Source organism: Helicoverpa zea, chromosome 3, assembly GCF_022581195.2.
Source record: "Helicoverpa zea isolate HzStark_Cry1AcR chromosome 3, ilHelZeax1.1, whole genome shotgun sequence".
In the NCBI taxonomy this organism is placed as follows: domain Eukaryota; kingdom Metazoa; phylum Arthropoda; class Insecta; order Lepidoptera; family Noctuidae; genus Helicoverpa; species Helicoverpa zea.
In genome coordinates this window covers 4103016-4117091 of record NC_061454.1, presented here as the reverse complement: position 1 = coordinate 4117091, position 14076 = coordinate 4103016, and the positions used below count along the sequence as shown (strand labels likewise).

At 34.0% G+C, this 14076-nt stretch overlaps 1 protein-coding gene across 1 annotated transcript in view; it reads right to left on the bottom strand.

Annotated features, from left to right (window-relative positions):
* Positions 1 to 14076, bottom strand: part of LOC124646160 (integrin beta-6-like) — a 38261-nt gene that overhangs the window by 16113 nt on the left and 8072 nt on the right. Inside the window, exons 2-5 of the mRNA XM_047186242.1 lie at positions 5851 to 6039; positions 3100 to 3407; positions 980 to 1058; positions 363 to 756 (exon numbers count right to left, since the gene is read on the bottom strand). Coding sequence (XP_047042198.1) covers positions 363 to 756; positions 980 to 1058; positions 3100 to 3407; positions 5851 to 6039 — 970 coding nt within the window. The remainder of the gene's footprint in view (positions 1 to 362; positions 757 to 979; positions 1059 to 3099; positions 3408 to 5850; positions 6040 to 14076) is intronic.

Genomic DNA, 14076 nt, shown 5'->3' with positions numbered 1-14076 from the left:
TATGAAATTAAAATTTACTTTACATTCATTCATAAAAAGGTTATTGTTCAAAGTAAGCCAAATGAGATACGAAGTAACATGGAATTCGCTGTGTGGCAATTTCATTATAAATGTGTTGCTCTTGTTTTCGGTTCGTCACGTTCACGCGGCACAATCTGGCAATTATTGAGTAATTTAAGTTTTTGCAATATTTCGTCGAAGTTAAAAATATTCAGTCTAAGTTTTTTCTAGACTAGAACGTAATCTCTGTGGGGTTGTTCGAAAGAGCTACAGCCGCTGTAGTACACAAAGGGCTCCCAAAGGAAAAAGGAGGCCTTCAGTCAGCAAAAGACACTCAAGAGAACATACATGATAAGACTCACCTTTAGTTTCACTAGGTACCAAAGCCTCAGAAATAATTTCATTACAATGCTTGACCATCATAACATACTTCTGTTTACTCTCATCCTGTCTCGCATAGTACTCAATAGGGCCACAGTCATCAAGATCAGCTTTGCAAGATACCCAGACCTTTCTATTCTTAAAATCCCTTTCGTCAGTTAGTGATCGATTTAATTTTTCAATGGTGATTTCAGAGCATTTGTTGCATTCTCCCAAGGTGTCGGTGACGAGGCAGTCTTCACAGTCGCCGTTGGTGATGGACATGCAGAGGTCCTCACAGTTGTTCTCTTGGTCGAAGTACTGGGACCCCTCCCGGTCGGTGTAGCAGATGCAAGTCTCGCATTCACTGCAGTAACCGTTGCCAGAGCATTCGTCCTAGAAATGATTGGTGATGAGTCGATTGAAGAAAGATTATTAAGATTGCGAAATGAGGAAATGTAATTGAACTGAGGAGACAAATTATGGTTGGGACTTCAACTGAAGGTAATTTAAAAATTGAACGACATATATAAATATCTATTAGTATGAGGGAAAAAGGAAGAAAGAATTCAGAAATGCTTTTTCAGAATATGAAGTAGGTATAGTTTAGAATACTTACAGGTTTTCTTGGGTTCAGAGAACATTGGACAACATCACCACGTTTCGAACAAATGTTGATTTCGCAAAACTCGCCGGTCCTGTACAATAAAACGACACGGTAAGTAATGATGTCTCCATCAAAATGACATTACAGCTACTGAGTGCTACTTTAGAGCTTTTTTGTTCGATGTATTTAGAATGGCCGTTTGTAGCTATTTGTTGGGAAAGATTATTTTGTCCTTTAAAGATTTCCGCTGTAATATACTGCTGAAAGATATACGATTTTTAGTGAGTAATGTTACTTAGTTAATTTCGTTTTTTAATCGAATAATTTGAGGATATAAAAGGGACAAAATTTCTTAAACCACTGCTAAAATATCTAAACGAAAAAGATTTGAATTTTGCACCACCAATACAATGGCTATATTATTCTAAGTATGTATTGTTTAAGCTAGACTACACTGGGCATTCTTTAACGGTAAACGGGGTTATCGATAATAATCGTTAGCTAATCGAGTATCGGTCCATTAGTGACGGACATCCTGGTGCCTGCCATATCAGAACGTTGTTATAGACATAATGCCCGTTATAAGCTCTAAATAGATACTTGAAATTGCAAGGTTTGCATTATAATAGACAGGTAAGAAGAAAGGTGATATTTAAAAATAATAGTTTTTATAAGAATTTTTATCAACAGATGGTCTTTTAAAGATTAATTATATAGTTCCTTTAAAACAATTTTTAAGCACTCTAATTAACGGCCAGTTTCTTCATCAAAAGTTAAAGTTAAAGTAATGTCTAAAGTAAAAGTAACGGTCAAATTCGTTTTTTCAAGGCTAAAGTGACAGCAAAACTAATAGAAAAATTGAATTTGACCGTTACTTTTACTTTAGACATTACTTTGACTTTTACTTTGGCTTTAACTTTTGATGAAGAAACTGGCTGTAAGACATTATAAATCATACTTAGAGCTCTAAATAAATAAAAGCTCTTAACAACTAATTACTCCTACAACAATTTCTCTTCATTAGAATATTCGCCGCAATATAATCGAAAATTTTGCATAAGAATAATTAGTTTTTAGATGCAGCTGCTCATACGAATGTAGTGTATTAATGGAGCATTTTTAATAACCCAGCTATATGGAGCTAAAGCGGCACTCTTGTACCACAATTAACTCCACATCGGTGTTCGAACAAAGATGTTTTTGTTGGGTTCAAGTTGAATATTTTGATGTTGATACTAGATTTGCTAAATTCGACTTTATTGTCTGGGATTAAAAGTTATTATTTGCTTCATTAAGTTATGTAATTTCGGTTATTTGGTTCACCTTTGTGAACTTTACATGGAATACCGTTAAGTGTGAGTCTACATTTTTTTTAGTATTTTTTTTGTCTGTTACTCTTAGCAGTTTATCTTGTGAAAATGATTTAGTATTATTTTGTAGTGTAGCGTTGTTAACTGTTTACGAGAGTACGTCAAGTTTATTATGTTTACGTACAAGCTGTGATTTTACGACTGTTAGTGTACTTAGGCTTGAGACTACTGTTTCTCTCATTTGCTTTCTAGTACTTGCACTTTGGAATACATTAGAAGTCTGTTACATTCGATCGCACGAGTGAATTTTATGATATCGAAATTGACGTCAAAACTTCTATGAGTTAAGGTGTAGAACATCATCTTTCTTTTGCTCGTGTACCTACCTACTTACAGCATCTGTATAATCTAAGTCTATATAAATGTTTGAACTATGTAAGAAAATTAATTCCGCGTTTGCTTAAATACCGTAAGTACAAACACGACGTGTTTTCCTTGGATTTGCAAAGTAAAGTGTTATTTCAATGTCGTTTTTTCCAGTAAGTATAAGTAAGTAAATTACCAAAAGGTTAAATTTGACTTTTGCTGAATAAGGCTGTTTTTGCGTTTGAGTGTGATTAATAAACTTGACGACATTGTACCTATTTAATAAAGTTATTCTTATTAAAATTGAACTTTTTATAGGATCTACATGATTGCCCTAATTCCTACCGATAAAAAGACCTACTATAATGCGTATCAGATTTGATATGCCATAAACGTGTCTGTATCGACCAAATCAAGGCATATAGAACAAAATATATTAAAATACGATATACATACCATCCAGAATTACACGTGCAGGCTCCACAAGAGAAATCACCATTTTTGCTACAGTAAACCGAAGCCGTTTCGACTTCCCCACTGCAAGGACAGGCGCAAGGCACGTTGTACTTAATCCTGGCCTTCTCACTCAAGCCCACGTCGAAAGTCACTTCGATATACTCAGAAATGCCTCCAGTGACGTTACAGAAGTTTGTGGCAGCTTTAGCCTGGATTGTGGAGGTACAGGTGTCACCAGAACACTCAGTGGCGTACTCCATTAACTCGACATTGTAGGTCTGCGTTGAATATACCATCTTTAACTCCGGCTGCAAGAATATAAACATAAAACAAGTTATATCTCTATACTTAATATTATAAAGGTGAAGAGTTTGTTTGCTTGAACGCACTAGTCTCAGGAACTACTGGTCCGATTTGAAAAAATATTTTAGTGTGCCATAGCCCATTTATTGAGGAAGGCTATTATAGGCTACTTTTTATCCAAGTTCGTGTAGAGGTTCTCACGGGATGCGGGTGAAACCAGTGGCAGAAGCTAGTTTTGAATTGAGGGAATTTCAACAGAGGATGTTGATTGTGAGTCATAGTTTGGTTTTGAATAAATAATTACATAATATATGTTCGATGCAATATTGTTTGATATTACTTTGTGAAGAGTTATTTGTCCGTTTTTATGCAAAATGGAACCACTCGACAAATTTCATTTTTTACTTTTTTTGAAGAATACTAATGTAAAAGTGGTCTAAATTCTTATACAACATTTTAATATACTCTCTCTTTATTCTTATACAACATTAGTATTCTTCAAAAAAAGTAAAAAATGAAATTTGTCGAGTGGTTCCATTTTGCATAAAAACGGACATTTAATGTAAGGGAATAAAGTCCTCATAATGTTGATATACAATGACACATTATTGCAACAGTTTTACATCATATTTTATGAATTGTAGTAAGTATAGAGAAATTACTTATTTTAACATTTAATACAAACAAAAATGGTAGGTACTTGTAATGGTGATTTTTTTAAACCCTTTAAATGTCATTGGAATTTCTATATTAAAAAATATATTTTTAGGCTAAATAGAGAATTACCCCTAAGGCTTGCTTTATTTTTTTAACCGACTTCCCAAAAAGGAGGATGTTCTCAATTCGACGGGATCTTTATTTTTTATTTCTTTAGTTTTGTAACTTAACTCTCACGCTTATGCTAGTGGAAGCCGTACCCTTAACCGACTTTCAAGCTACCATCCCATGACTACTATGATAATCATAAGGAGAACACGTCTATTAAAGCGTAATGATAATTATACTGTCATTATAAAATAGTCAGTAATTATTATTATTGTTGTAATTATTTGAAAGGGAAGAGTGGACGTTAATTCTTATATATATTACTGTGACATGATACTGTTAGAATGATATTTTATTTGCTTCCTCATGCTTGTTACCGTTATAGGAAACTGGAGAATATTTACTTTAAAGTATTTTTTTATAAATGTGATGTTTGCGTTGGAAAGTTAGCATAGTCAGTTTGAGTCAGCGCGGGGTTTTTAAGTTAGGTTTTCAAATGATTCATGTTTTTGATTGCGCGATGTAACTGTTTTATTTCGCATTTAACTAGGTATTTATTTACGTAAAGGGAATTACAATTTCTTTATCATGTATTACAATTGAATTACATGGAATTACAATTTCTTTATAAAAATAGGTAAATAATTTAAATATTTGATGAGTTTATTAACAAAGGTAAGTAAAAACATGTAATTAAGGGACAAAAATAAAATTCTTCAATTACCCTCATACTTAAGAATTGTATTGAAAACAATTAATTAAATCGTGTTTATGTTAGTTACTCAAGTCCTTCGACACGGTCGAATAATAAGATAAGCATGCAATAATTTATATACCTATTTATTTTTATATAAAACTGACTATCAATCTCAGTGAATATATTGCAGAAACACGTGCATATTTAATTAAATCATTAGCTAAAACTATCATGTGGTCACGTACGAATATACTTAACAGTTTTAGTCACTCGTACATCTGTGCCCTTACGATAATATGCTGTGAAATCTACATTAGCTTTAACAACCATATCATATTTGTAAGCAAGAAACAATTTAGGTTAATTGTCAGAACTTCTTCGTTAAATCTTATATGGACAAAAGTTATTCTGAACTTATAACGTTATGTTCTAAAGCTGGCTTGTCTTCATCAAGTTTGTTATATTATACGTCAGTAGTGACGATTATCACAATACTGTCAGTATTTTCTATTAATATCTTCTATTCTTAGTTCTACTTGACCTTTTCTGATGCCGAGCGGAACTTCTTGGGGGTTTCGATACAGCCAGTTTCAGCCTACGCTTACGTTACTATATCTATTACTCTATTTATTTCCTTACTTTACATTTAATAGTTTTTATTACCTATATAAGGAGCGTCTTATTTTTAATTGAAACTTTCCTGTCCCTAATCTTGATCAAAAGACATCTTTTTTATTTTAACAATCCTATTTTTGAATTCTCGTTTCAACCAAGTTCGTACGCTAATATTGAGATTTTTATAAGATTCAAATAATAATGGGTTGCCAGGGTAAATGGGCTGAGGAGGTCAGATAGGCAGTCGATCCTTGTAAAACACCGTTACTCGGCTGCATTCGGTTAGACTGGAAGCCGACCCCAACATTGTAGTTGGGAAAAGGCTTTGGAGTTGACGAGATGATAAGATTCAATTAATAAAAAGTACTTACCGCCATTTTAGCACTTGCATTGTACGTGATATCAATCTTGGTTGGCTTGTTGATGAGCAGCGTTCTCTCAGCATAGACTGGCTTTATGGCTACTCCAGGCTTCGTCACTTCTTTCTCAATGTGAGGCTTTTCGAGAGCGCTGGGACACGTGCCGTCTTCAGTGGCTGTCGTTAAGTAGCAGTGCTTTGACTGTAACAAAAGGAAATCAGGCAATTAGTCAAAAGAAAAAGATGTTTCCTGGGTTATGGCTTAATTGTTACTTATATATATTGTAAGTGGGCAAGTAGCTTTGGAGCGCTTTCATGCCCTAACTACTGAACCTACATTTAAATTAATGCAACTTAGACGAATAGTGTGGAGCCTGACAAAGGACAGGCTTTTCATCTAGGAGTAGTTCCCTCGGAACGTGAGTGGAGCAGCAAGTAAACTATGATTTTCAGACTTTATACTAAACAGGTTTCGTTTAATATATTTGCTACTCGACAGTAAGCGTTTGAAAACATATTATTGAAATCCCTTATAGCCGACTTCTAACAAGCAAACTTCCTCTGCGGAAACTAAGAGAGAACTGAGAGTGCAGAAAAATGTATAACCTGTCTCTATATTCCTACTGTGTCCCACAAAAACAAAGTGTCCAATGTCCAGTTCTTCACTAATCGAAAGTACAAATCAAATACAAAGTACTGGTGCGCGATGTCCCGTTTTCTACTATGTTTAATGTAAGAGGCAGGTGCGTTTGAAAGCGCTAGTCCTGGGACACTTTGAATAAGATTTGGCACTTTGCCTTTTTGCATACCAATTAAACCTTTTTTACTTGTTTGTATATGCCAGGTGCTGCTTATGTCAAATTGTCGCCAAAAATATTAGGCAGTTGATTTCGAATTTTGTTTCGTTTTTCTTGATAAAATATGGAGTTATTTTAAGTGCTGTACTTTAAATGTAAATTATAGTCCTTTCAAATAATATTAATTAATTATCCTTTGTTTATTACACTTGATGTCTTTACCACTTTACCACCTTATAAGTCTTGCTTGCCTACTAATTTATCTATTTACACGGCATAAATCTAATATCGTATCCAATTATAACCGTATATTATGAACAAAGGAATGTGTTGCAACTTTACTATGTAATATATAATTCTGCTATATATGGTGTGTTGTTCCTAGACACATAATTATACAAATTGCAAAGTTAAATGATGCCGTTCAGATTGAAACTGGTTGAAATGACAACGGTAACGTGTTAACTAGATGTGACAAGGGCGTGAAATTCGTTGCAAGTAGAGCGTGCCCTGTAAGACTGATTTTATTCTTGTTTAAGCGCGAAGGTTGTGCTTTTTTGTTTTTGCTGTCATTTGACTGTGGTATTTCGTCATTGGTGCATATTTTATGGTTGTGTTAGTACATTTCAGCTTCATCACAATCAGTCATTATTGGGACTAAATCACTCATTGATGTTTTGTCTTTTGATTGCCTATTAGTTACTTAAAACTCAGTCTTGTTACACAAGTACTTGGCATTCTGCCACTGTTACTAATGACATTAATTAGCGACATAAATAAATGAGACTCGATTTTCGGTTAATAGCCTGTAATGTTTTTAAGTTAGGTGTAAGTTTTAAAGAGGAAAATAATAATAATTTCTTGGGTTGTTAATGGCATAATCAACAATCTAAAATATTGCAACCACAAATGTAATTATTATTGCAGGATTCAACAAACTTTTACATAATTCTACAAGAAACATTAATGATTTTAAAATGATGGAAAATCCACTAGCATTTTTAATTCTTTATCGATACATAAAAGGCATATCCGGACAGCATATTTCCATGTTTAATGCGCAGCCTGGCGCCAGCTATCGACTGGTACAAGTATACAAGTAATGACCAAGTTGGCAGCTTACTTACAAGTAGGTCCATAGGCACTGCCTTCATTAAACACATTGTTACTAGAGATGGTGTATGAAGGACGTATGAATAATTCTATGGAAAATTCTTGAGAAACTGAGGATTGCAATAACCGATCCAACTGTTTTGGGATTGGAGACTGAGTTTTGATGTTAGCTTCATATAAATCACTAGCCATTTTCCCGCTGTTTAACCTGCGTCCCGCGTGAACTTCTGCCCATACCGGCATAAAATATACCCTATGTTACTCGGACTGTGTAGCTTTCCAACAGAAAAATATTTTTTTTAATTTGTTCGGTAATTACGGAGCCTAAGGTACAAACAAACAAACAAGAAAAAATGAATCCTTATGTTTATATTATTAATCTTACCTTTTTCTTTCTTTGTTCGTTCCTTTTTATAATATTAGTCTTACAATCTCCAATCGAAAAACAATGGATGGTTCGCTTATTGCAATCCGCAATAAATGTAGTCAGTTATTGTAGAGTTGTAAACAGATACATCGATATTGCTACCTGGTTTCGCGAGATGATAAATTATCGACGGTCGTTATAGGCTGTTTTGCAAGATCGATTTGCGTTCTGCATTTTCCGATTATGTAAGGTGTTTGCGATTTTGCCCCCGGGGTATTATATTCTCGATTCTTGATGTAAAGTTGTAAACTTTGAGCTTCTTGCGCAATTGCTAGCTGCAGGATATTTTGTACACAAGTAAAGGGCTTTAGCACTATGGTCCATACGTATCTCCAGTTAAAACTAGAAATAAGTTGTTGTCTGTATTTTCTAGTAGACTACATAAGATTAAAAGCCTTAATGACTTGTGCATGTGAACTTACGTTGGTTGAGGCCACCAGAACGAAGAGTCTGCCATATAAATAAGGTAATTTTAAGTACCCGTCGTCGCCCGAGGTAACTAACGTATAAATAAATGTAGAGTTAATTTATGGGAGTAACTTACAAATTGACATAAACTATAGTCTGGGTTTAGCCGTTCCAGATAATTATAATGCAAGAAACGATGGGTGTGGGGATCGACACCCACGCGAAAACGTACTACACAAGGAATGCGGTTCACAACAGGAGAGCTAAAGATCATTATTATAATAATATTCTTATACGGAAACTGGTTCAATTTATTTAAAAGTTATCTGTATCTGAATATGGTCCCATATTACTGATAGGATTCATAACATAAATAATCGAAATATGTATCAACTCTGGGTCAATCTTCTATGAATTCAACTCAATTATAATAACTTCGAAATTAATCTATGTGGTTGCCACAGCTAGAACGTAGCTCAACCTTCCATAGTCTATCTTTAGGTTACCATAGATACGCGTAAACGGAGGAAACCTGTTTGATAACCGAGTACTGGGTTAAATTATTAACCACTTGAAATCACAAACATGGGCATAATTGGCTAGCCTCAACGCTGTATCTTAACAACATAAATGCATTTTGTTCTGAAGAATGTAGGGCAGAAAAAATTGTAATCTCTGTGAACTGCAGTCACGGAGTATTGCAGCTCATTATTTTATTGTGAGAGAGCAATAAACCCTTAATAGCTGTTAGGGCGTACAAAGCGCTCCGTGGGTGTCAGATCTTCAAGATTGCTCTCAACCTCAGCTGATCAGACACTGCATCACACCTCTCTTGTATGCACGACTGAGAGAGCGATACCATAAAATACGGAAGTAGGTTTCGAGTTTTCGACTAGGGCTGTGCTCAACTGTTAAAAAAAATGGACTGACACAAATGACGTCTGTAATTTAGTGGCGACTAAATGAGCGATGGGTTTCTCGGTATTTATTTGTACATTAATTACAAAATAAATTAAAGTTAATAGCTCTAAGGCCGTGATAAAATTCTTGGCTCGCCCTTATCGCAGTGGTTTGCGTTGGGCCACTGTTGACGAATACTACGGAAATAGACTATCAGTTGCATATGGTTGTTTATTGAGTACTTGATTTGTGGTTTTGCGTAAGAATTTACTTTTAGGTTGAGTTCGTCTTAAACCTTATGACAAAACATCGATGACTAGTATTTGTAAAATTCCATTAGGACGCAATCAGAATTAAATTAATTGATATATGTAATTGCCTTCAAAGGTCTCTTAAACTATAACATACGTATTGAAACCAATTTTTTTCGAAGATACAGCTACGATTTTTTCGTATCTATATGCAATTTCTTCTGTTACAAATAGAGACATTAAACATGGAGATTTTCAAATTATCGATAGCTTTTAACGAATTATATTACACCAGGTACATCTCTAGCGATCGCGTGTGGGCGGTAGGCGATATGACTGCTTATAGAAAGGTTGTCTCCCTGTTGCGACATCACCAGCCACTCCAACCAGTTTCACGTAAATAAAAATAATAAACATATAAGTGTAGAATCTGATTATGTTGTTCTCGTGTGGAGTTTTTGCTGCGAGATCAATAGTCGCTTGATTGAGATAATACTCGAATCAAATGCAAGCGTTTGAATTTGGAGATATTCTCGACTCGCTTTTGTTATTTGCCTTTTCCAAATAAGCGACTTCAATGTATATTAATTGTGGTCAGAAGTTCCGTAGAAACTAAGTTTAGATTGTCGATTGTTTTTATCCATTTAGTAACGTTTAATTGTAGGTATAAGTTCACCGCTTGCTTAGGTATTGAAGCGAACATTTTTCTTCATATTTGTATACTATTGTTTCCACCATAGTTTCTTAGTTTCAGACTTATCGATGAAATCATGTGTCATATTGTGATACCTATTTAGATGAAAACAATGCGATTCATCTGTTGATGACATTATTATTTTTATAGATATATTGTAAATACTGAATGGAACACAAAAGTTAGCTCATAGGACGAACTAGAACAATGGTTGCTTTAACCCTTATTATTAAGACAAAAGTTATTGTTAGTACACCAATAGGTAATGAGATCACCCGCATCATACTTTTCTCGGTAATTCCATACTATAGTCATTTTCTGTGGTTTTATTTCTATAAAATTATATTCTAAGAATGTATTTTTGCACTCCCTACGTAGTTCTGGTGTTTTGTATCTATAACCAGAAGTTGTTTCTCTGTTCTAAATAAAATGATTTGTGTTTTAATTATTTACAACACAAGTTCCCGTTAAAATGAGAGTGGAGGTTATTTCGAAGAAGTTTTATACGTGTTTTAACGTCATATTTAAATTAATTTCACGTAAAGTAAGTCTGATGGTTTTTGAGTGAAAACTGGCTCTGATTTTCCGCATTCCAATAACGACTGATGAACTGAGGTTAAATACACTGCCGTTCCAAAATTGAAATCCTACAAACATTTTGGCACATCACATGTGTCACATACAAACAAAAAGGAAAAAAAAAGACAAACGCTGACAAACTTTTGTTATTAAAAATAAATAAAATGTTACAGGTCATTTTCCTCCTACATTCTGTGACAGGTCAACGGCCTTTGTGTGAAATTCAAGAGAATTGCAAAGGAACTTCCAGACTAGTAAACAAGTTTGTAGAAAAATCAATGAGTCGCTGGCTGAAATCCAAATATTTGTACATCACTCTAAACTAAATGTTGTCTCTTTGTACAATGTCCGAAGTCTGAGTCAACGTGGAAAAGAAATGCGAAATCGGACCAACGTTTTCCAAGGATATTTAAGTATATGTAAAGGCGGTTAACATTTTGAAATTTTTTAATAATTATGTTTCGGTCAATTAATTAAGTAACAATTAATAAAACACTTACAACAACAAGCATACATTATTATCACAAGACAAAGCCGAGAAACTTAGTAAGAAGTTATTTTCAAGTATTAAAATAAAACAGAAACTTTAAGAGTAAACCACTGTGGCGATGCGAGAATTACAAAAAGAGGAGGAACGTACGAATGCGGGGATTAAGTATCATCAAGATATTTCAAGGGGCTTTTATTAAACTAGAATGTCTGCCGTCAGGGGTTCAAGCCAACTTTATATATTGCTGAGTCGAGTTTTTGTACACTGACGTATTCAGTTTTTGAATCAAAACATCAAAAGCAAAATTTTTTTTTTTTTTTTTGTTTTTTTAAGATTTAAACCAGTTTTATTGACGGTAAGGGTAGATTTTTTTTTTAGCGCAAATTTCAGGAACTACAGATTTTGAAAAAACAGCGTGAGATAGTCTATTTATCGAGGAAGCTTATAAGCCATTTGTTATCCGGCTGAGCGGAGCAGATCAAGAAAAAGATAGCTGTAATGGTATGAGTCTTAAGAGCCACAATTTACGGAATGGAGATAGTAGTTAATAAGGTATTTTTATATTTAATTTTATTGGTTGCTACTTCCGTTAGGCCTGAGCCAATGAAACCGGTTATTCCTTAAGTATCCCGTTTTGGAAAAAAACTAACCATGTCTAACAGTATCCCGGGATTCACCTAGAAATTCACTATAGATATTGCATGCCTACGTAAATTGGAAGATAAAATGATGACACAATACGATACGATACGACACATAATGACGATATTCCCCTAGGAGAAAAAAGTATTATTTTTCTGCTAAGAACCCATGATGCATTTCCCAGTCTAAAATGCGTTTGGTATGTACCATCTTCGCATAATGTAGCTATATAATGTATAAAACAACGGAAAATTCATTCATTTAATACCCTACCGACTGTTTATTTAGATCAAATGAAATAACAGATGTAAATAGACAGCGTTGGTCTTCTCATTACATAAGTTTGTACTCTACCAATTAGCAATTGTAACAGACTTTAAGGGCACGATTCAAACCAATTATCTGTTTAAATTAAAAGTACTATAACTACTGTTTAAATTAAAAATAACGATTTCATTAATTAACGACAGAATCCCCTGTTTGTAAAATATTCTAAGGAGATATAATTATGTATTTAAGGGAAAACTTTTGTCCCAGATAAAAAAAAAAACAATACTTGGCGGCCATAATTCTTCAAAGTCAAAAAAATGAAAACTGGATCCATAAAATTTATTTTATTGTAGGTATATAAACAACACAGTGTTGAGAGATCCACGGTAATAAACACCAGTGTTGCCAGACACTCAATTATACCTAGACAGCTGTAAGTTGATTGCGTTATCTTATTAACTGGCCGACCAACATGAAATAACATGCCCTTTGTAATACCAATTTTTAAAGGTAAATCTTGCGCAACATGGCAACATAAAACTGAGATGTTTTACGCGTTCAGTGTTAAAAAATGTTTAAAACATGTTAATAGGTAAGTGGAGCGCACACTAATTGCATTGATTGATATGCAATGGGATGTTTTAATTTTTCACACCAACCGTTTTTGGGTGTTCCCGTTTTTATTCTTATCGGTGTAATTAGCAGCGCGAGTCATCGATCTGTACTGTCTTTATTTATTGAACAGCTGTTTTGAGCTCTGTTAATTGTTTAATTAATAAACACAAATTAATAAATTGTTTAATACTTACCCTTTTTTCGGTGAATTCATTACGGCACCTTTCATTAAGAGCGTCAATATTAAATTGTTTGCAAAAGTTTTTATTTGAATAAGTACCTAAGTTTAAGGATTCTGTGAAACAGGACATACTCGTACCTACTTAATTTTATGACCGAAGCAAAACGGCTCATTTGATTTTCTAGAAGACTTACCTAAGTTAAATACAAACGTAACTGTCAGGCTGACCGTTTTGAGGTGTTTATACGAGGTACTTAGTCTTAGCACTATTTTGTAAAACGTAACTTGATACGTAAGATCTCTTAATAAATAAACTAAGATGCAGGATAGCAGATAGGTATATGTCGTAAGTAGCAATGGAAACCAGTTACTCTAGGTTTGTTTGTAGGCGACGAAATTGCTGGCTCTGATAGCATTGTAGCACTTTGTACTTTACGCCTACAATTTCCCCTATATTCCTTACTATCTTATTTACTGTATATCTGGCATATATATAGGTAAGATTGCTACGGACTCTTATTGTTTAGAAAGTTTTAAGCACCAATTTTATTGTTTGCCACGCCTTTTAACAAGTTTGTTACTTTATACGAATAACTGGCTAGTTGTTTATAGAAATGCGATACAGCAAATTCTATTTATTTTGGTATCCATTTCCTTTTGAATGTCTATGTTTTTAGTAAACATGACTTTTGGCAAAGGTAAAATAACGTTGACAGCGATGCGTGACGAACACGCAATAAGTCTGAAACATCCTTTCTCCGTAGTCTTAAGTAACTACATATTTGATTGTTTACTTGTTTTATATGATTTTAATTGGTATACTCATATAAAATAATTTCTCAAGCGCACAGTTCAATTAATTTAATAGTTGT